This window comes from Panicum virgatum, chromosome 4K (genome assembly GCF_016808335.1).
Source record: "Panicum virgatum strain AP13 chromosome 4K, P.virgatum_v5, whole genome shotgun sequence".
Classification (NCBI taxonomy): domain Eukaryota; kingdom Viridiplantae; phylum Streptophyta; class Magnoliopsida; order Poales; family Poaceae; genus Panicum; species Panicum virgatum.
Window position 1 is genome coordinate 7,914,041 of NC_053139.1, and position 21,659 is coordinate 7,935,699.

The 21,659-nt window shown below is 49.0% G+C and overlaps 3 protein-coding genes across 5 annotated transcripts in view; 2 read left to right on the forward strand and 1 right to left on the reverse strand.

Annotated features, from left to right (window-relative positions):
* Positions 1-10,426, forward strand: part of LOC120702931 — a 45,820-nt gene extending 35,394 nt beyond the window's left edge. Inside the window, exons 1-3 of one of the 3 annotated variants that reach the window (XR_005686584.1) lie at positions 4,929-5,186; positions 7,099-7,648; positions 7,903-10,426. The gene's annotated coding sequence lies outside the window, so the exon portion shown is untranslated. The other 2 variants (XR_005686583.1, XR_005686586.1) reach the window with 2 other exon arrangements.
* Positions 10,427-14,494: 4,068 nt separating this feature from the next.
* LOC120705031 lies at positions 14,495-15,664 on the forward strand. Its single transcript, XM_039989572.1, has 2 exons — positions 14,495-15,151; positions 15,303-15,664. Exons 1-2 carry the CDS (start codon positions 14,772-14,774, stop codon positions 15,304-15,306), a joined length of 384 nt encoding a protein of 127 aa, XP_039845506.1. The 5' UTR covers positions 14,495-14,771; the 3' UTR covers positions 15,307-15,664.
* Positions 15,665-17,822: 2,158 nt separating this feature from the next.
* LOC120702938 (serine/threonine-protein kinase RIPK-like) lies at positions 17,823-20,562 on the reverse strand. The gene is made up of 4 exons (XM_039986927.1): positions 19,930-20,562; positions 19,678-19,813; positions 19,429-19,565; positions 17,823-18,749 (listed from the first exon to the last, which is right to left on the reverse strand). The coding sequence occupies exons 1-4, from the start codon at positions 20,332-20,334 to the stop codon at positions 18,096-18,098; spliced, it is 1,332 nt and encodes a 443-aa protein (XP_039842861.1). The 5' UTR covers positions 20,335-20,562; the 3' UTR covers positions 17,823-18,095.
* Between the last annotated feature and the right edge of the window lie 1,097 nt (positions 20,563-21,659).

Genomic DNA, 21,659 nt, shown 5'->3' on the forward strand with positions numbered 1-21,659 from the left:
GTGATGTGTAATATTTTGTTCATTACGCATTATTATTTGTTCGTTATGTTTAGTTTTTTGTTCGAGTTAAATAATTATTCATTCGTGTTCTTAAAATATTTGTTCTCAGTAGCTGAAATTAATTATTTAGTTTAGACGATCTTCTCATTAGTGAATAGTGATGTCTCCTGTGCTTGCCCACGCGGTCAGTGCTCCATCGTCGTGGTCCATTGGTAAGCTGAGCATCGCATTTCTCGCTCGCAGTGTACGCCGACGAGCACCACCACGCCCATCTGATCCGATCGATTGGGTGAACGACTCGGACGTCTTCAGCAGAAGCAGACAAATGCCGACTAGGATTTGCTTGCCCCAGAGGACGGGTCCCAACTCCCTCTGGCTACATTACAATGATCTTGTTCATGATGCAGTGGTGCCTGGGAGTCAATCTTCTTCCGTTTGAGCACAGGGCCACAGGCCACGTGCTGGTGTTATTCCGCTGCTGCATGGTTCTTCTGCTTCCTCAAAGTTCAACATTTCCCCCACTCGAATTGTCAGTCTCGCGTAACAGTATATCAGCTAGTTGCAAGCCTTTTATGATATATACTGTTACATGCATGTAATCGTCCTTACAGTAGATGTGTTTCCCTTTTGCAATTTTCAGTTGGTTTTGTGATCACATGCAGATGATAAATGTGCGTTCTTGTGCAATGCAGGTACTAAAAGCAAAGCTGGAAGAAGAGGCATCGTGTGGGGATATTCAGAGATTTACATCTACACTGCAGATGTTAACTGCTACATCTCCATACTGGATTTTGTGTTCTGTATTGTAATATTCAGATCGATCTTGTACTGAATAAGATTGTGGTGGTTACTTGTGACTTTGGGAGTCGAGTCATCGATGATAGTTTGAGCTTGTGTATCTATAACGACCGAAACTTGTCTGTGCATTTGTCACCACTTCATACTGTCAAATATGGGAATGTGTCTTCTGTCTGCTGCATGTACCTGATGATAGCTAATTTTACTAATCTGAGATGCTTGTATTGGTGCACATGGTATGGGCAAATGCATGTGTTGGCTTTTGCCCTGCTGGAATGTACCCTTTTCTTTCCATTTACAGGTTGAGACTTGCAGTGTAACTTAGAGTATCATGTGAGAGGTGCTGGTGCAGGTTATGGCTACCTACAATTGGCGACTTCATCAGCTTCCCTTGAGTCTGTTGACTGTTCAGGCTGAGGGTTAGTACACACATCCTCCTTGCTCAAAAATCTTTTTTGAGGGTTAGTGTGACACCCCGGCCCAGGGTTTAATAAGATTAATAGAATATTCATACCAACAAGTTGCAACTTCTTTTTCAGAAGCCGATCTCCAAAGAACTCCGAGGTTAAGCGTGCTTGGCCCGGAGAAATTTAGGGATGTGTGACCGACCGGGAAGTTCTTTCCGGGTGCGCACGAGTGAGGACAAAGTGTGCAAAAAAGACTGGTGTTGGTCTGTGAGGGAAGTCTATGTCCTAGAAAGCAGACAGATGTAAGCAGGCCCGGCCACGAGGAGGCGGGACATTACAAAATGGTACCAGAGCCGACTCTCGCGGTTTCACGGGCACGTACGGGCGTAAGTGCGGAGGCATGATCACGGGCGCGTGGGGGCGCAGATGCCACCGGCATGTGCACGGGTGCGTGGCGGGTCAGTGCGCAGGCATCTGGGATGCGCCGTTGGCACTGGACGCACGGACGTGGCACATGGGCTGCTGACACTGGACATACGGGACGTGGTTAAGAGAGGACATTCCTGGCTTGGAATTGACCGACGGGGACGTCGGTCTCTTAAGGGGGTGAGTATGTGACACCCCGGCACAGGGCTTAATAGGATTAATAGAATACTCATACCAACAAATTGTAACTTTTTTTTTCGGAAGCCGATCTCTAAAGAACTCCGTGGTTAAGCGTGCTTGGCCCGGAGAAATTTAGGGATGGGTGACTGATCGAGAAGTTCTTTCCGAGTGCGCACGAGTGAGGACAAAGTGTGCAGAAAAGACTGGTGTTAGTCTGTGAGGGCAGTCTATGTCCTAAAAAGCAGTCAGATGTAAGCTGGCTCGGCCTCGAGGAGGCGGGACGTTACAGGTAGTTCATTCACTGGGAGTATCAAAATCACGAGTGGTCAATATTTGCAGTTGCAGCCCTATAATTGCAATTTTTCCCCTTTTTGCAGGGTGCTGATAATTTCTCTGATTGTTTACTTTTAGTTCAATGATTATGTGGGCAGTGCAGGTAACGAATCAAGGTCTAAGCATTCAGTAAGTTTTGCCTCTAGCTTAGACCTATCAAAAGGAGCGAGGACCCCTGATTGATCACCTAGGCGTCTTTTCAGACTTGTTGATAATGAGAACTTGAGTTGTGGTAAAGTGTGGCAATTCCGCATCTGGTCCTGGAGTCATGCATGTTTTCTATAACCTTTGTTTAGCTCCATTGCAATATTATCTGGTTGTGGCAAGTTCTTGTTGATCATGCTATTTTGTGATAGCCATGGTATTGCATAGTTCTATATGATCCTCTATTTATTTTCCTGTTAATGGTATTATCTAGATAAAATTGTTTATATTCATGTGGATTTTCTTTTCCTTTTTTATATGTTTGTGAGACATTTAGATGCTGAAAACATAATTAAATCCCTAACGATATTTCGTTGTATGCCAACACATAAGCAATTCCTTCAACTCCATCTTGATCATTTCACGGCCTGGAAATTAATAAGACATGATTATGTAGGTTGCCGCCAAACTTGACTATAGTAAAACCATGATGATTGAACACTTGCACTCCTTTATTTTCAGAGTTTTGAGAAGTTAATCACACATTTTGTCATCATTGCTTGGCATCCAACCTTATCTAGCTCTTATGGAAATATGATTGTGTCTATTTCTTGTTAATTATGCTATTTTGATCATATAAAAAATTATCTTGTTGTGGGGTTGGTGATTTAGTCATGGGGCTGCGAGGTTATTAGTTACGCACAAATTTCATTTTGTTGATATAAACTGATGGTTTGTCCACCATGGAATCGTTGGCAGTCCCAAAGCACAGTTACCACTGCTATTGGCTTCCAATATGAGTTTTTGATTAACTAAGTTTAGGCGCATGAAAGAAACCATATGAGTCCTCAGAAGGGTGATAAAAAAAAAGTAGTGTATGGGATCATTCTCCTTTTCTATGTGAACTGCAAGATTGTTGTGAGAATCTTCGGAGGCATCCTCATTCCCACAAAGGTTGATGAGGACAAGTAAATCCTTTTTTTCTTTCCCTTTGAGATCAGAGCACATATTCAAACAAGCAGATATATATGCGCCACTTTGCCAAAAGTTCTGGTGCCAATTAAAATGCTCCAGGATCTAGCTACTTTAGATCGATGGTGCCTAAAAAAAAGATGGGGGCGAAAAATTGGTGATCCGCGGTTGCCATCCTGATGAACAAGGCCCTGTGGACAGTGATAACTGATACGCACAGTCTGCAAACTATGATGGGAACTGTAGGGATTTGTTCGTGCAGTTTTAGTACGACGTACCAGACTAGAACGAGGCGGCATGCCGTGCCAGTCGTCGCGCGACGAAGGCAACGCGTCTTCGCTTTTTTTTTTTAATCGTCAAGAGATGTTTCCATCGTCACTCGTCAGCGAGAAGCTTGTCAAAACAGCCAGCGTCAGAGCTCTAAAATAATTTAGTCTCGCTCGCCTTTAAAAAAAAAAGAAAACAGAATCCCACGCCGATGAGGAGGGGTTCTTCCACGACCCTTTTATTTGGCGCGGAACCCATGGAAGTGTTGGTCGTGGACTAGCAGCTCTTGTGCGTTTTATCGTGTCACGAGCAGTCCTTTGAAATTCAGATCTTGTTTGGGAGAGCTTTCAGCAGTTCGGCTCCGTCTACAGCTGTGCTAATGTAGCACTTCGGAGCCCCAAGCCCCCAACTAGAAGAACCACTTTTTTTTTTGCAGCTTTCCACCCATTGGCTAATTCATTTTGAATGTCCATCCGCGTTTTGGCTCCGTACTACAAAGCAAAACAATACTACACAGTGACGTATCATTACAGTGTAGCGCGAAGGTGAAGCCGTTCTGGACGAAACTGACGCTCACGATAATGCTAATCTGTCAATACGCCGTGGAGCAGAGGCAATGGGCTCAAGATTTTTTTTTTCCTTGCATGTTCCGGAACACTCGAAGGCCGGTCCCGGTGGTTGACGGTTACTACTCCAATCCAAAAGAAAATGAGCGCCCTTTGCGGCTTTGCTGTTTCAGTTTCACTTTCACACACGCCGTCCGTCGGAGTCGGAGAGTTATTTGTTCGGTGGTGACGAAGCGCCTCGACCAGGTGCCAAATCAACGGTCGCGAACAAAAACCCCCCCACGGCGACCAGGACCCGGTCCAGCATCACGCACAACCTGAAAACGAAGCCGCACGTACGCGCCGCAAGAATCGGAGAGGTCTCCTTCCCAAATTGCAAACCACGAGCGCCCCCTTTTTCCCCCCAAGAATAAGTAAGAGAGTTTAAAACAAACTACTAGTAGTATTTGTAGCGTACGTGACGGCCGCTTGGTGGTGCTTGGTGTTTCTGTTTGTGTAATGGAAGGTGTTTGTGTTTCTTCCCTCTGCTTGTTACTCCCTCCTTCCCCGTTTATAAGGCATGGTGGAACATGACACGGTCTTCTAAACAATACTTTGACTATTTATTTATCATATATTATATCACTTTTGATTATAAACTTATAATCATTGTAAACTATGTTTGATTATGAATCCAATCATATGAAATTTGCATTATAAAAATAAAAATTTAATAGTCAAATTATTGGTCAAAGATGAGAAGATTTGAATCTTGATATACGTGTATGCCTTATAAACGGGGAAGGAGGGAGTAGTATTTTTTAGACACCGAGAAGGGGCCAGGGCCCAGGCCCCAGGGGGGGAATGGGGATAGACTTGGCCGCTCCCGAGTCAACGGGTTCGGTTCAAAAGAGCAGGGAGCACAGCAGCGCTTCCACATCTACATGCTGTCGCCCGCCGCCGGCCGCCGCCCCTCTCCGCCCGCCGCCGCGTGTCGGCGTCGGCGACCTGCTGTCGCCGCTGGAGATGGCCTAGCCGATTGGACACCATCGTGCATGGCCTCAGCTCAACCGAGCTGAGCTGCGTCCGCTGTTGCCGTGGCGAGCACTGGCAGGTTCCCCTTGTCTCCTCTCCCCGTCTTCTTCACTTCCGATGCGAAAGCAAATCGTCCCTTTTTGCTTGCTTTATTCTCGGATCAAATCTACTAGCTGCGAAATCCCTAGTTTGTTCCGAGCAGCAACACAGTGCTGGGCTAGACCCACTCACTTGACTGCTCTAGTAAATCTGCAACTCATTTCAGGGAGCAGACAAGCGGCTCCTCCGAAATGGGTGAAGAAACATGACGTTGATTGCTACAGATCTGACTGCTAGCTTTAGTCGCTCGCTAGAAAAGGTCTAGGATGGTGAATATATATTTCTGAATAGTACGTCAGACCTTCCTTCGTCCGGTGATAAATAGGCGTTTTGTCTCTCTTAACGTGGTTGCTGCTGTCCTAGACCAAAAGGAGGCCATGGGTTATCCAACTGATTGGGGGTTTAGACTTCTAGGCTGCCAACAGTTTTGGCACTAGGCGGAGCAAAGTACTAGTAGTGTGCAATGAGAGCCTATGATGTGTGGATTTGGGACTTGGCCGGGCCAGTTCACCACAGGGAAGCTGTCGGGCCCATGAGGTAATCACTCTGAAATACTAAGAAAAACACCCGCTTAAGCCATTACATACTCATCATAAGCTTCACTCCTAGTAGAAAATTTTGGCTCGTTAGAAAAAAGAAAAGGGAAGAAAAGACACATCTTGCTGCCTCTTACTACCATATTCATTCAATTTGTCGAGTGGACTCACACGAGCCCAGGTCGCGGCATAACATAACAAAATCCACGCCGCGGCGAGTCCTTACATTCTTGTTCACCAAACCATCTCCGTCGCCACTCCTCGCGCCGGCCGCACGCCATTGGCACCTCCTCCCGCTGTCCTGCCTCCCACCGCCGGAGTTCATAAACCCCGAAAGCACCGTCGCTCTTCTCCGATCCTCGAAGCCGCGTCAGGCCCTCCCTCGTCGCCTCCAGATCCTCGTCCTCCCCGTCCCCGGCCGGCCAAGCACCGTACAATGGGGAACGCGATCTCCTCCGCCGCCGCTCCGGCCCTGTGCGCCGCCTTCACCGCCCTCGAGCTCGTCAACCTCCTGCAGGTCCCGCAGCAGGGTGCCGGCACCACGGCAGCCGCTGAAGCCCCGGCGATCCGCGGCGCGGTCCGGGCCTTCCTGCCGCTGGCTGCGGCGGGGGGCTTCTTCACCTCCGTCGCGCTTATGTACCGCCACCTCCGTCGTCGCGCCGGCGCCGCGGGCGCCGGCAACCCGCGCCTGCCGGCGCTCGTGAAGTTCACCCTGTGCGCGTCGGCTGGGTTCCTCCAGTTCGTTCTGTTCGTCCTGCAGGCTCCAGGTGGCGTGGATCACGGCGCGGCACGGGAGCTCGGTCTGGCCGCGCTCCGCGCCCTGCCCGCTGCGGCCACGGCCACCTTCTTTCTCGGCATCTCGCTCATAATCGTCGGACACATCCGCGCCGGCGGCGAGGGTGGCGGCGGCGCCGTCGCCGGAGTCCTCGCCAAGATGGCCGTCGGAGCGGCGGCGGGGCTCTTCTGGCTGATGGCCACTGCCTTCGTGTAAGTTTCCCCGAACACCCCCACGATCATCCTCTCCGTGCGACTGTGCCCCGCCCCCGATGTGCGCACTTCCATCTGACCCCGAGCTAGCTGCCGTCGCCCGTCGCCGCGGCTGGAGCTTGTGCGAGAAACCAAATTATCTGGAACGTGCAAGAGCTCGCTTTGCCGCTTGCTGGCGTTGATTCGCTGCCGCCATGCTGCTCCGGTGCTTCTTCAAATTCAATCTTTTCGTTTCTCCTAGAATTGTCACGATCGATTCGCGTGATTACTGATAGATGGTTGGTGATTAACCAATCAACTAGCCTTCTTAACACACCGTTATTACGTTAGACAACCGTCACTGAATTGTTTCCCTTTTGCAATGCTCAGTTAATGTAGCCCTGACGACAAAATGTGGGTTTTGTGTACTGCGAATAAGCTGCTGCAAGAGGTGCTGGCTGACTACCATCGAAGCTCATCATTGGGATATTGTCACATTGCCCGATTTTATTTGTAATAATAATTGGATGAAACTGAGTATGGTTGTGCTGGTTACCTTGAACTTGTGTGGATCATTTCTGATACCTAGAACTTGTGTGATTGTTATGATTGAAAAACTTTTCTCTAAGCTTCTGCCACCATTTGATAGCAATCAAATATGGGACTGTGTGGTGGGTTAATAATAATATGATGCAACAATCTTCTGTCTGGTGCATGTACGTGATCATTGCTGATTTTACTAATCCGAGATGCACGTATTGGTGCTCTGGTATATTCAAGAATCAAATGGGTCGGCATTTTTGCCTGCTGGAACGATCCATTACTGTCCATCTACAGCTTCAGACTTGGCGCATCCAGCAGAATTTTGAAGAGTATCGTGAGAATGATCTTTCAAAAAAAAAAAGAAGAGTATCGTGAGAAAAGGGACAAGCTTATGAAGGTTAGGGCTCTCTACGTTTGCAAGCTTCACTTTTATTTCTGTTGTTTTTTCAGTTGGCTCTGAATTTTAGGGGCTATTAGCTTTGTTTCCTTTTATATATTACTGTAACACCTCGTTTGGCTAATGTTCAACCCAAGGGTATTACAAAATCCCATTTCCTCTAAAAGATTTTTGTTAGTGGTTCCTCTATAAAGTTTTAGTTGCATGCTGCAAAATTTCTCTGATTATTTATTTTCCATTCTTGACGTGTGCAGGTAGCAGCCAAGGCGTAACTATATTTCTTCAACTTCATTTTGACCATATGCGGCCATAATGATGTAAGTTTTGCTTCGAAACAGCTTTTTTGGGACTTCTGTAAGGAGTTTGCATCGCATTTGTTCTATGCATATCTTTGCTTGCTATCCAATCTTGTGTACATCTATTGCAATTGCAATAATCAAGCTGTGGCTATTTCCTGTCAAAAAATCTAGCTGTCTCTAGTTCTTTTTTATCATGCTACTTTGCAAGATTACGATAGTCTGGGATTGCAGATATCTATACAATGCTCTCTTTATTTTGTTGATGACTTTCCTATTAGTTTTTTTTAATACTTTTGTAAGTACAGATCCATGGTTAATGCAAATCCCCCTTTCCTCCAAGAGAAAATCGGTTACTTGATGAAAATTTCTCCAATTGATCAGTTCTGTTCTTTTTATGCATCAATGAGTCAGCATTCCTTCAACATAGCCTGGAAATGGGACATGATGTTGTGAGTTTTGCCTCTGAATCTAGGTACAGTAAGACTGTGACATACCATTTAGGTGAGTGTTGTGTCATCTTTGCTTTGTATATCCAGCGTTGTGTAACTCTATGCCTCTATTGCAATCAATCTGATTGTGGCTAGTTATTTATCATTATACATTTATACTATTCTGTTCATCTATGAAAAAAAATGTTATTTTGTGAGGATATGCACACTCTCCATCTTGACTTGACTTCATTCGAACTGCTCATTACGTTTGTATCATTTGATTCTGGGGTGGTATATAAGTTCATTATCATGTTTGTCATGATTTGCATTATTTGGCCAATTTACATATGTGCATGGGCATGGCACTGCACAATAGTCGCTGCACAATGTGTGCATGGGTAGCTATTATGTGTCGTCGTGTTTCCACTCATGAAGAAACGGTTTTGAGACAGAGTAGTGAAGCACTCCAATTTCAGTGTGTCGTCAACTCAAGGCAGTAGTACTCCAAACTTCTGTTTTCTTAAAAAAAAAACAGCTTTAGTCTCAGGCTTGGAAAGTTGGTTTGGGATTTTGGGGGCATGTTGGAGTCATCTATTTCTTTCTCTTTTTTGAAGGAAAGAGTCATCTTGTTTGTTGGTTTACTGTCATGTTTGTTCTTCCCCCTTTTGTAATGTACGGAGTACTTCTGTAAGACATCTTTCTTGGCTTGCTGTGGGGTTTAGTTACATCCTCTTTTGCTCTAAAAATATCTGAATGAGCGCCGGCAATTTATCTGATCATATACTTTTGCTTGTACAGTGTGTATAGCAGTGCAGGTAGCGATCAAATGCCTCACCTATTCCTTCAGTTCCATATATTTGATCATATCATAGCCCGTAAATAGGAATTATGCTGTAAATTTTGCCTTTAAACCTATTTAGAGTAAGACCATCGTTGATTGTTATGGCATCTTCGGTACTTGTTAATGAGTTATTTTTTTACACTTGTTAAGAACTTAATTTCAGGTGTGACAAACTGTGACAATATGTAGCTGTGAACCTACATGCTGTTGCTATTCATATTTTTAATGTGTGCTGTCCAATCTAACGTAGCTACTACATCGCAATCTCATTGTGTCTAGTTGCTCGTTTATTATACTACTTTGTGATATCAGTGATTTCCATGGGATTGCACTCGTAATGTGATTATCTAGATAAAATTGCTGTTTTATTAGTTTTCCCCCCTATATACTTTTTCTAAGATTTTACCTTGTGTTAAGTCTTGGGTTTAATACAAACCCCAATTCCTATACGAATATTGTGGTTTGTTGTATGCCAAAAGTTTATAATTAATTATTTTTCATTTTTGTCATCTGCAGGGAGAAATAATCAAGGTTAATCATAATCTCCAACTCCATGTTGATCATACCACAACCTGCAAATAAGACAAGACCCTGTAAGTTTTGTCTCTAAACTTTACTACAATAAGACTAGTGAGGAGTTATTAGTCGCATCTGGTGTCATCTTGGCTTGCTATTGCAATCTGACTGTGGCAATGATGCCTTGTTGATTGTGCTGTTTTCACATCTCAAGATCTTAAGCCATTGCAGCCGTCCTCATTGTGTTGATGTCCTGATAATCTACCCACCATTCGATTCGATTGTGGCTTGTGCCCCCAATTAGGTTTAATTGCTTACATTGTGATACTTGATCCTGGGATGGGAATATCAGTATCATCAATCGTATGGCCAACTCCTGAAGAAACCGTTTGAGACAATGAAGAGATGACACAGAGTAGTGGAGGGGATTACGCCGCTCCAGTTTCTGTGTGTCATGAACTCGAGGCCTTGATGTGTTGACGAGGACAAAAGCCTTTTGTTTTGCTTTGACTGGAAATCAGAAGACGCCACGGCAGCAAAAGTTCTCTTGTGTGTTGTTAAAAAGTTCTGATGTCATCCCACTTTAGACTGGGAAGTATATCTTTTCCAAGGCCAACTTTAGACCCAGACTTTTGCAAAGTTGAGTGACTTACAAGGGAGTAGAAACCAAAAAAAAAAAGATTCTACTGCAGATCCGTTGAAGTAGATGATTAGTTTAATTTCAGTACGTGCTTGTCCTCCGAAGGCTTCTAGAACTCCCGTTGCGTGTCGACACATTTGACAGTGACAAGTAACGGTAGCTGGGAGAAGGGGTTTCGATTGGCTTGCTCACGGTAACAGTGGGGTTCTAATTTTTATACGGCCGGGCGGATAAGAAGACGGCGACGCGTCGCGTGCGCTTGCCCCCCGTTGCCGAACAGATCCTTGCCGAACGAGGAAGAGGAAGGCAAGCAGCGTGACCGGCGACTCCCTGGCCGGTCGTCCCAGCAGACAGCACCTAGAAGAGAAGCAGAGGCGCTCTCGATTCCTTCCTTTTGACGTACTCCTACTTGTAGATCGATTATTCCGTTTCCATCATTTTCTGATGATGTTTGTGTACCGATGGCTGATGAGCTATGTACACTACACTACACTAGCGAGCCATGCCACCATCGTTACCTTGAACCAATCACCTCCAAATGGCTAGGCCATCATCATTCCCAGCACGAATCTTTGCCTAGGAACTGTTGTTCTAGAACCAACAACTGCTGGGTTTTTTTAGATTACACAGTACAACTGAGCATCTTCGAAGACTGAGCCGGCAAATCCTCGAGATTGACGAAGTCACCACAAGCGCTTCGCTGTCGAGGGAAACGTCGCCTACCACTGAATGCACAACGCCGTTAAATCTCAGAATATTTGCTTCCATAGGAAGTCGAACTCAGGATCTCAAGTACTACCGAGGTTTTTTAATCAGGCTACAGGCCCTTTTGTGCTAGGAAGCGACAGGTACATGTGGTGGCCCTAGATTGTAAAGCCGCGTGATCGCTAGCTGGGCCTGGCCTAGTGGCCCACGGTAGCGATCTGATTTGGTACGTCCTGAGTTAGAGATTGCCACCTGATCATCATTGTGACAAAAAGAGGCCCTGTTCTGTTGGGCCCGTTAATTCATCGACGGGAGGATTAGGCCAGTCTCAATGTGTATTTTATGGAGAGTTTCATAATATTAAACCTCATCAATTTTACTGGCATGACAAGAAGAGAGAAGTACGGAGTTTCATGAGATGTGAGGAGAATTTCATCACTATGAAATCCATCTAGCACAATTATCTAGTTCTCAATCTAAATAACTATGTTCATAAAAATTTTATTGAGACTGATCTTAAAAATATTGTCACACGAGAACCGTGCGGATAATTCCCAACCGAAGTCCCGGCTCGTTCGGGTCTCCGGCTCAGAGGAGAGAGGAGTAGCTGAAGCCCACGGGACCAGCTTTGCCCGCCCCGTCTCGCCGTCGCCGGCCGTACTGCAAAGCCCCACCCTTCGCCGGCACGGTTCGGGTGCCGTGGCGTGAGCGCCGAGCGCGCGCACCGTGGCAGGTTTGCGCCGGCGCTCGGTTTCATTTTACTTGCTTTGTGTGGGGGTCGGCATTTCCTTGCAAGCAAAAAAAAAGATTGAGAAATTCTCTTCTCTCGTAATAATCCGACGATTTGTTTAATCAAACAAGTTGCATGCTCTACTTGTGCTCTCTCGTACATAGCCTGATTTAGGACAAGTTTCTTGGGTGCCGGTTCGGTGATAACAAGGGTTAGAGTGCTACGAGCCTCGATGTGCTCTCTTCGTGTCCTGCTTTCTCAAAAGTCAGTCGGAGTACTCGAGTAGATGAGGTTTGAATTCGACTGGGAATGTGAATGTTGGTGCGTTCCGTAACCGAGTAAACGGACGGAGGTCCAGTCTTGTACTCTGAGCACGCGACAAGCAAAGTTGTCCACACGAGCTTCGGGCTAGGCTCATGCATGGTGACCTGTTTAGTTCCTACCCCGTAAACACAAAAACGCAAAATTTTGCGAAAGAATCTTGCTAATTTGAAATCTTGCTAATTTGAAGTACTAAATGAAGTCTATTTACAAAACTTTTTGCATAGATGGGCTGTAAATCGCGAGACGAATCTAATGAGCCTACTTAATCCATAATTGCAACAGTGATACAACAGTAACCATCCGCTAATTAGTGATTAATCATAGATTAATTAGTATCATTAGATTCGTCTCGCGATTTACAACACATATGTGCAAAAAGTTTTGTAAATAAACTTCATTTAGTACTTCAAATTAGCAAGATTCCGTCATAAAAATTTTTTGCGTTTACACGACAGGGAACTAAACACGGCATAAAAGGGTCAATAAGTACAAATAAGTACAGTCGCCAAAGCTTGGTTCAATCATTGAACCACTCTGAAAGTTCCGATCTACTCCCTCCGTTCTTTAGAGATGCGTTTGGTTGGAGAGCGAGGTAGAATAGAACGGCTCCATATCAGATTTTAGAGATGAGATAATTCTATGCCACATATTTGATTGGAGGGATGGAACTGTTCCAAATTTTTTGTTTGGTTGGAGGTATGAGTATGAAGCTGCCGTCACACCGTTATGTGGGGCCCATCTGTTAGTCACCCGATTTTCTTCCTCCTACCTTTCTTCCCAGTTGCTTCGGCCATGGCTCCTCTCTGCGCCGCAGGCCTCCCCCTGCCTTGCACCGCCCGGCCTTGCCCAACCCCCCACCACCACAGCGCCGTGCGGCAGGCCTCCCCTGCGCCGCTGGCCTCTTCCTCCCCTGCGGCGCCTGGCTCCGCACCGCCCGACCTTGCCCTCCCCCCCACACATAGCGCCGTGCGGCGGGCCTCCCCACGTCGCTGGCCTCTTCCTCTCCTGTCCGTCGAGTGCGGCCCTCGCTAGTCGGATCTCAGCCTCCGCACCCAGCTCCGCCCTGGCGCCGAGCACGGCCGCCGCCGGTGCTCCGCCCTCGCGCCGAGCTCCACACACTCCGGGCGAGCACCTGCTCCCTCACCTGTCGGAGCTCCGCCTCGATGCCGAGCTCCCGTTCCGCCTCAGCACCTCCTCCCTCGCCCACCGAAGCTCCGCCTCCGCCTCCGCACCAAGCTCCGCCCTCACGCGAGCTCGGATGCCGCCCGAGCTCCTCCGCGCCCCGCTCTGACTGAGCTCGTCCCACGGCGCCTCCTTCCTCCACACTGGATCCGCGATCCGTCAGCGGGAAGCGACGCCGTCGAAGTGGGACGGCTCGGTTCGTTCAATTTCGCGGAATCGACTCATCCCGAATCTGAGGCGAATATTCGCTCCCTGGAACGGCTCCATTCTCATGCTGGCGAACCAAACACAGAGCGGAATGGCTCCATCCCGTGTTCCGCTCCTCAACCAAACACTACCTAGGTGTCTTGTATTAGACATGAGCACACGGACCACTGCTGCCTGAATCTCCCTCGCATACGACGTCCGTTTGCCTGAACCCTTTCTGACAACCTTACCTTTATTCGGCAGGCCTGCCCTTTGGCTCCTGGCTGAAGCGCGGAGGCAACGCGGCAAGCAGGCGGCAGCCACCTTTCACTCCTTTGCCTTTCCTTTCAGCAGGGAAATGGGCGACAATGACATGGATAGAGAAAGAAAATCTTGGTCTCATGATACCGCTGCCTCCAGCCCACTCGACTTGACAGTTCAGAGTGGACGGTGCGCCAGTACTCTTTTTCTACGATGAAAAGGAGACCTGGGCGACGAGGCCTAAACAACGCTTAATTCGTTGTTTCATGTGTGATGATGGAAGCGTCGCCCTTTGGCCCTTGTAATCCAAATCTCTCTTGCATATGGTGTCGTCACTCCCTGTGCTCGATCTCTACGTGTGCTGATTTCGGAAAAGCTGAAATCATCATCCGTGTTACTGTGCACAGAAGCAGTGGCCGCCGCATTTGTTACAGTGCCGGTCCCTGCTGGCTGAGTCATGCCAGGACCAGGAGTACTAGCTAAGGTGCATCAGAACATGAGCTGAAATCATCAGTAGCCGCAGGTTTTTTGTTTTTGTGGCCCGTCTTCAAAGTTTGACTCCACGCTTATTAAAAAAAAGGTTTGACTCGACCTGAAGAGTCTCAGTAATTCCAATCTAGAACATTACCTCGCTATGGCGTCAAAGGATCGTGTTGATGTTAAACTTCCAACCACCAAACCAGCCCGTAGCCAGACTTGCGTAGCCATGTCCCTAGCTCTGTAGGCCACACCATAAGACTACCGGAGGCATCTCTAGTCACTCCCCTACGAGCTCACAGCGCCCACAGCTCCCCGTTCCCCACGCCCGCCCGCAAGAACACAGGAAATCACAACCCACGGTCATGGCGGCCTTAGCTCGGAACATCGCCTGCCTCGCCCTATTAGTGTCGATCGTCTCCCTAAGTTCCATCCTGCACCGACCCGCCGCGAGGAACTACCACGGCATCCGCGTCCGCTCAGGATGCCAATTTCGGCGCCGCTCTGCAGGCCCTGCTGTCGCTGGCCGGGATGCAAGCCCTGTTCGTCTTCGCGGCGATCATCTACAGCCACCGCCAGAACATGCACGCCGCCGCCAACTGGCACGTCTCGGAGCTCGCCTTCTTCATCATATGCCTGCAGGTTGGCTTCCTCCAGCTTTTCCTGTTCGTCCAGCACCCTGGAGGAGAAGGTGGCGCAGACGACGGGGCGCCGGCGCTCGCCGTCTCTGCTGCCCACGCTTTGCCTGCTGTCGCCTCGGTCACCTTCTTTCTCGGCATCTCCCTCGTCTATGCGCAACACGCCGGCAACGGCGGAGGAGGTGCCGGCGTACGGTTCCTCGCCAATCTGACGTTTGGAGCTGCACTAGTCTGCGTCACGAGCATCGTCCTTGCCGTCTACACCAACACCAAGTGAGTTCATTCCCTGAAATTCTGACTGTATGTTGGAGTGGCTGAATTTAATTTGTTTACTTTTTGCAATGTCCAGTTAGTCGATCTGGTCATTACAGCATGCTGAGCATTTTTCTGACTGTTGTTCGTTGTTGCTTCTCGTTGTGTGCAGGTAAGGTAACAACCGAGGCGTAACGTAAGCATGTCCTTTCAGAAAGAGATCAGAACCAGATTACGGCCGTGGCTGGAGAAAAAAAAAAGTTGCACACGCATTACAGTTAAACGTTGCTGTTACAGTAACATCTTTTGTGTAGTATAGGCCAGTTAATTGCCAATTTTTTTTGTCTAGCAGTTGTTTTATTGATTGTAATGTTCTGAGATCAACCGTCAACGGCAGCAGCGATATAATGGGATTATTGCTGACCAGTTGAGATATCTTAGTAGTATTAATTGATCTCCCCATGGCCCATGGGACTGTTGTTGGTTTAATTGGAATCCTGAAACTAACAATATTAGTATTTCTTGGTGGTGCCATGTGATCTGATTGTTGGAGTTCATCAACGAGCCAGTGTAATCAACTACTTGCACTGTATGTCTCCGTCGGGTGCTTGGAACACTCCTACAAAAAGGCCACTGACGTGATGAACTGTCGTCCCTGGCCGGATCACGGATGTGCTGATCCACTCCGGTGGCCACTAGCAGTTGAATTCAAAGCATGACGCCGGCAGGATTAGACTTTGAGTGAGGCACTTTTCCCTGTTTCCCATCGCTGCGCGTTGCCGGGCACGTCAGCCGTCTCTCGTCACGCTCCGGCTTTGCCCAACGTCGAAGGCAACGCGGCGGCGGCGGCGGCGGATTCTTCCTTCTCGGCTGCTCATCAGGAAGACTGGAAGAGAGACGTTGCCATCGATTCGAAGCGAAAGATCGGCATCGACCGTGCGCGGTCAGCATGTGCGAGGAGAGGAGGGAGCAGGCGGCAATAAATTCTTGTTTCCTGCTTCCTCTTTCCGGGCTAGAACGGGACTCTGATGGGAGACCCGTGGGTGAAATGCGGCGCAGCCTTGGAAATCTTGGACGCCTATCGATGGATATGGCTCGAGTTTGGATTCGGTTTGGTCGCGTTCGAATTCATCGATTTTGTGTGAACTAAAATTAGTATCTCAATTTCTTCTGAGTGGACTGTGGACGATGCGCCGTACATGCCGTGCTGTCCTCGTTTTTATGTGCTTGGCCACGCAACGGCTGCTCGTGCGCGTTTGCGCCGCTACGTCGATTATTGCCTACGCGGATTTTTTTTATGTAGAGAAAGAGCACACGCTCTTCATTCATTCAGTATCAGAGCTACAATCTCAACACAAACATGAGCTGGGCGTGCCAACCGCCTTAAGAAAAAAAAATGCATATAGGCACCCCGTGCCCCGCTCCGGAGTTCATGGGCACGCATATAGGCCTGGGCCAGTTTGCTTTCCACCCTAAAAAAGATGCCTGGGGCAGGCAGCGCTCCCAGGTAGGGGTGGTAAAGGGCTCAAAATTTTGAACTACTAAATCTAAGGGTCGGATTCTAAAAAAATCGGACTTTAATTTTATATAATTTTGAACTAAAAAATTTAAGAGTCTTATTAGACTGTAAAAAGATCAATAGGGTCATGGCCCATTACCAACCCTATTCTGCTCCCAGGCCCGATTTTGGTCACCTGGGGCTGCAATGCATGCGTGGCGACGGTGTTGCCTGGCAGGGCACGAAGCAAACAGGCTTGGAAGTCTCTGGAGAATTCGCAACCACAGCTTGGAAGTCTCTGGAGAATTGCAGCTGGGCTAAGCATCTCTTCTGGACTTCAAAACTCCTCGAGAGGGTGAACTATTGTTGGGCTTTCTAAGCAGGCCAGCGAGGATCATGTCTTATCCTTTTATTGTGACGACTAATTAAGGACATGTTCTTTCGCAAAAGGCCCATGTTGGCCTGCAGCGGATTTCCTAACTAGGCCCATATCAGTTCAATTATTTCCCAATCTCGGCTTTCAAGCGTTCACGTTTCCACAACTCCAATGTCAAACACCGTGCGCCAGCGGCGGCGGCCGCCGCCGCTCTTCCTCCGCCGCGCCGAATCCTAGTCTCGTCCACCGCCTCCATTGGAAAATTCGACCGCTTCACCGATCGCTTGCGGCACGCTCCCCGTCTCCCCGCCGATCCGCACCGAATCTTCTTCCTGGCTCGCCGCGAGTCGGGACGCGCCGTTAACCCGCTCGCCGGCTCGCCGCACACACCTCGGCGGCGGCGGCCAACCAGGGAGGGAGGACATTCATGTGGGTGCCTATTTAAAGAACCTGTGCATTATAGTATCTAGCTAAGGGGTACCCTGGCGAACATTGCACAAAAAAGCCCCTTTTCTGGAGGTTCTGCCTGTTGATACAGCTAGAAGATCGATTAGTTGCCAGAAAACGTCTTGGCATCGTGTTTGGATGGGCTTATACATTGTGGTTAGTACTTAGCATCGTGTTTCAAAGTTTCGTCTGGATGCAGACGAAATCAACTTCTGTTACATTTTCTCTGGTGGTCGTAGGTACGCCGTTGAAATGGCGTTCAAACTTTTCGTCTCGGCGCATTTCTGGGTCAAAGCGGAAGTCTTTGTGTTTCCTCACCTACCTTCCTCCAATCATGAGCTCAACGCATTCGTAATTCCGTAGACGAAAAGTTCAGAGTAATGATGTTGATTGATACTCTTTTGCAATACTGTTGCCTCAAAAATCCAGTATACAAATACATCAATTCGAGGTATTCATATTCTCGGCGGTATACTAATAATAACACAATGGGAAACGAAAGAAGATCTCTCCCCTCTAAATTCCTGGGAGCAAGAATTAATAACATCACCAAGAAACCCAAAAACAAAAGAATCCATGGACACGTCGTTGTCAGCTATGTACACTTGTAGATTGCGATCCCTTCGCCGGTTCTCGCCATGCTCTCACGCTCTGCTCAGGGTCGGCGGGCTCTCCGGTCTCTTCACCGCGCTCGCGTAGCGCAGCGGGCTCTCCGCGTGCACGGCGGACATGACGTGCCTCTTGCCCTGCCGGCCGCCGGCCTCCGCCGCCTCCTCCTCCTCCTGCTCCTCGTCGCCGCCCGCCGCGGCGGCGGCCGGCGCGGCGCCGCCGACCGTGTACACGAAGGGCCCCGTGGGCACGTCGTCCTCGAGCGCGAGCAGCGGCTCCAGCGCGGCCACGACGTCGCGCATGGAGGGCCGCGCCTTGGGCACGCTCTGCAGGCACTGGTGCGCCACCCGGGCCGCCTTCTCGGCGGCGCGCGCCGAGTACTGCATCTCCAGGCCCGGGTCCATGACCCGGTGCAGCTTGTCGGCGCGCCGAAGGTAGGGGCGCGCCCAGTCGACGAGGTTCTGCTCGCGCCCGCGGCGGCGCTTGTCCACGGAGCGCCGCCCCGTGAGCAGCTCCAGCAGCACCACGCCGAAGCTGTACACGTCGCTCTTGGCCGTCAGGTGGCCCGTCAGGATGTACTCCGGCGCCGCGTACCCGTGGGTGCCCATCACGCGCGTCGTCACGTGCGTCGCGTCCCCTTTGGGGCCCTCCTTGGCCAGCCCGAAATCAGACAGCTTCGCGGTGTAGTCCTGGAATTCACCATGACAAAACTTCATGTCAGAATTCAGCAACATTTGTGTTCATCTACATGTCAGAATCAGCAACAGTTTCTTAAGGAAAAAGCACTGTGCTTTTTGTACACTTCGGCTTCATATCATTCATCAATGTTGTGCATCACAATAGTGGTTGGGGATTGTAAACGTCAAGGTTGGTTACACTTTGCAACTGCTACAGAGCGTTAGGTTTACTTTCAGAAAACAAAGGTTTAGGTTCCAAACTAACCAAATTATTATACTCAAATTAGATTATCCCCAACGGCCGGCACCTAGAATAAAAACAGAGGCTTTTGCCACTAATTTGTCGGTAGTTGGCAAACAAATTAGATTTGAGCACGAGTGTCCTAGTTTCCAGAATTCTCAACGAAGCGAAGCTTTGACACGGAACAGTTGACAACGTGCGTGCAATCAATCACTTGTTAAAAAAACGTGCGTGCAGTTAGCACGGTTGGCGTGTAGGTAAGAAACATCAGCAAAGAGGATGCAGTTCCCATGGAAATAAACCACTTGACAGCGACTAGGCACCCAAGCAGGCTATGGAAGATGTCGGCTAGCTCTAGCTGGCTTTTACGGCGAATATGCTGTGTGCTAGCTGTTGATGACTTGATGGTAGTTTCGCAAAAAAAAATGATGGTTAGTGAAAGAAACTTGCCGAATCGAGCAGAATATTGGAGGCCTTGAAGTCGCGGTAGATCACCGGAGTCTCCGCCTCGTGCAGGAACGCCAGCCCCTTGGCGGCGCCGACGGCGATCTTGAGGCGCGTCGACCATGGCAGCGACGCGAGGAGATCTGCAGCCATAGGAGCAGAAACCGTTAGCGTCAAACCAATTTATCGATCAGAGATTCAGAGAAGGCCATAGAAGTTTCAGAATCAATCTGTTGATGAAGCAGTGGTGCTTACTCTTGAAGAGGTGGTTCTCGAGGCTGCCCCTGGGCATGTACTCGTAGACCAGCATCCGGTGGTCGTCCTGGTTGCAGAACCCCACCAGCTTGACCAGATGCGGGTGGCTCAGCATCCCGAGGTACACAACCTCCGCCTGATCACCAAATAAAACCAATCAGATTCGTCAGGTTTCCTTTACCTTTTCCGAAGAAAAATTCAGAGGCAGATTCGGATTCAGATTGAATTGACACAGGAGGGACATGCTATTACCAGCCACTCGCGGTGCCCCTGGACGCCGTCGCTCTCGAGGTCGAGGTACTTGACGGCGACGTGCTGGGGCTCGAGGAGGCCCGGGCGGAGGCGGGCGTCGACGAAGCCCTTGTAGACGGGGCCGAAGCCGCCCTCGCCGAGGAAGTTGGCGGCGGAGAAGTTCTTGGTGGCGGCCTTGAGCTCGTCCAGCGTGAAGGCGTGCAGCCTGGTGGTCTCCAGCTTCCGCGACAGGTCCTGCAGCGACAGCGACCGCAGGTTCGCCGTGCTCAGCCGCCGCAGCTTCGGCTTCCCCCCGCCGCCGCCGCCGGGGCGCTTGCCCCCCGCCTCCTCCCGCTTCTCCTCCTGCCGCCGCTCCTCCTCGCCGCCGCGCCCGAAGCACAGCAGCAGGCGCTTCCTCAGCCCCATGCTGCTGCTGCTGCCGGTCGATCGATCAGTTCACCTCGTCGCTAGCTGCTCCGGCGCACCCTCGCCGGATCCGGGCACTGGCTGCTGGTGGTGGTGGTGGTGCCGTGGTGGTGGTGGTCAGGAACCGTGGCCTTGGTTTGTGGGAGAGAGAGAGGGAGTCGCTGGCACGGAGGGAGGGACGGCGCGCGGGTATATATAAAGGCAGCGGCTTTGCGAGCGCGGCGGCCGGGTGGCTTCGAGGTGGGTGAGGTTGGAGAAGCGTCGCCTTTTGACTGGGACAGGTTAATCGCTAGCGAATTCGGCGGGTGATCGGATTACCTAGTGCTTTTGGATCATTGGTGATGCCGGCCGGGCCGGGGGTTTGCTATGCTAATTGCTAGTTAGTTAGTGCCTGGCCGGCGAAAGCTCGGTGAAGCATGGGGTACAGTACAGGAGGACATGGCGCTGGTGGCCGCTGAGGTGTGCCGCCGATGGACGACGCAGCCTGGCCGGGGGGAGACAGCGACACGCCAACCACTGGGGGAGACGAAATGTGGCCCGGCCGGCTCGTTCTTATCGACGAGTGGCACTGGTAGGGCAGTTATAGCTAGGGTGTCGCATGATTTTTTTTTCTCATTTTCCTTAACTAGCAGGATGGCCCGCACAAATAGCACGGGTAGCTAGATTATTTATATTAATATTTATTTTATGCAAAAAGTTTGTTTATATTTTGTGATATAGTCATCAAGAGTGATCAGCCTGACTTTATACAAACCATTAAATTGCCAACCATTGTTAAACTTTTTGCATCTTGGACGGGTAACACAACCAGGTAACTTTTTGTATAAAGTCACGATAGTCATCGAGAATACATCTTGGACGATTTGTGTTATCCTATCTCGTCAAGAATTGCCTGTAGTTTTCTATAGACAGACATTTGTATCAGATATCGATCTCAATTTGAGTTTTGGCAGACTTAGCATGTCACCTTATTAGCATCAACCGAGCCTGTAGGCCCACACTCTGCACAGGAATTAACCATGCCAATTGCCAACCATTGTTGAGTGCTCAGATGTAGATGCCATCTCAATGCCAAGTCATGCTTTCCAAGACATATTGCCCACCATACCAGTGAACACCTCTACCATCCACCTTATCGCTGTGGACATAGATTTATATGTAATAAAAGAAGTCAGAAGATATGTTGAACTTTGTTTGGAACTCTAGTAGTTTATGTATTGATCACTCACTAATGTGGCAAACACACGCCTTCAACATTTCTATATAGAATGACAGAGTTTACACATAAAGAAGATATGAAGCAAACCAATTATTAGTTTTGAACA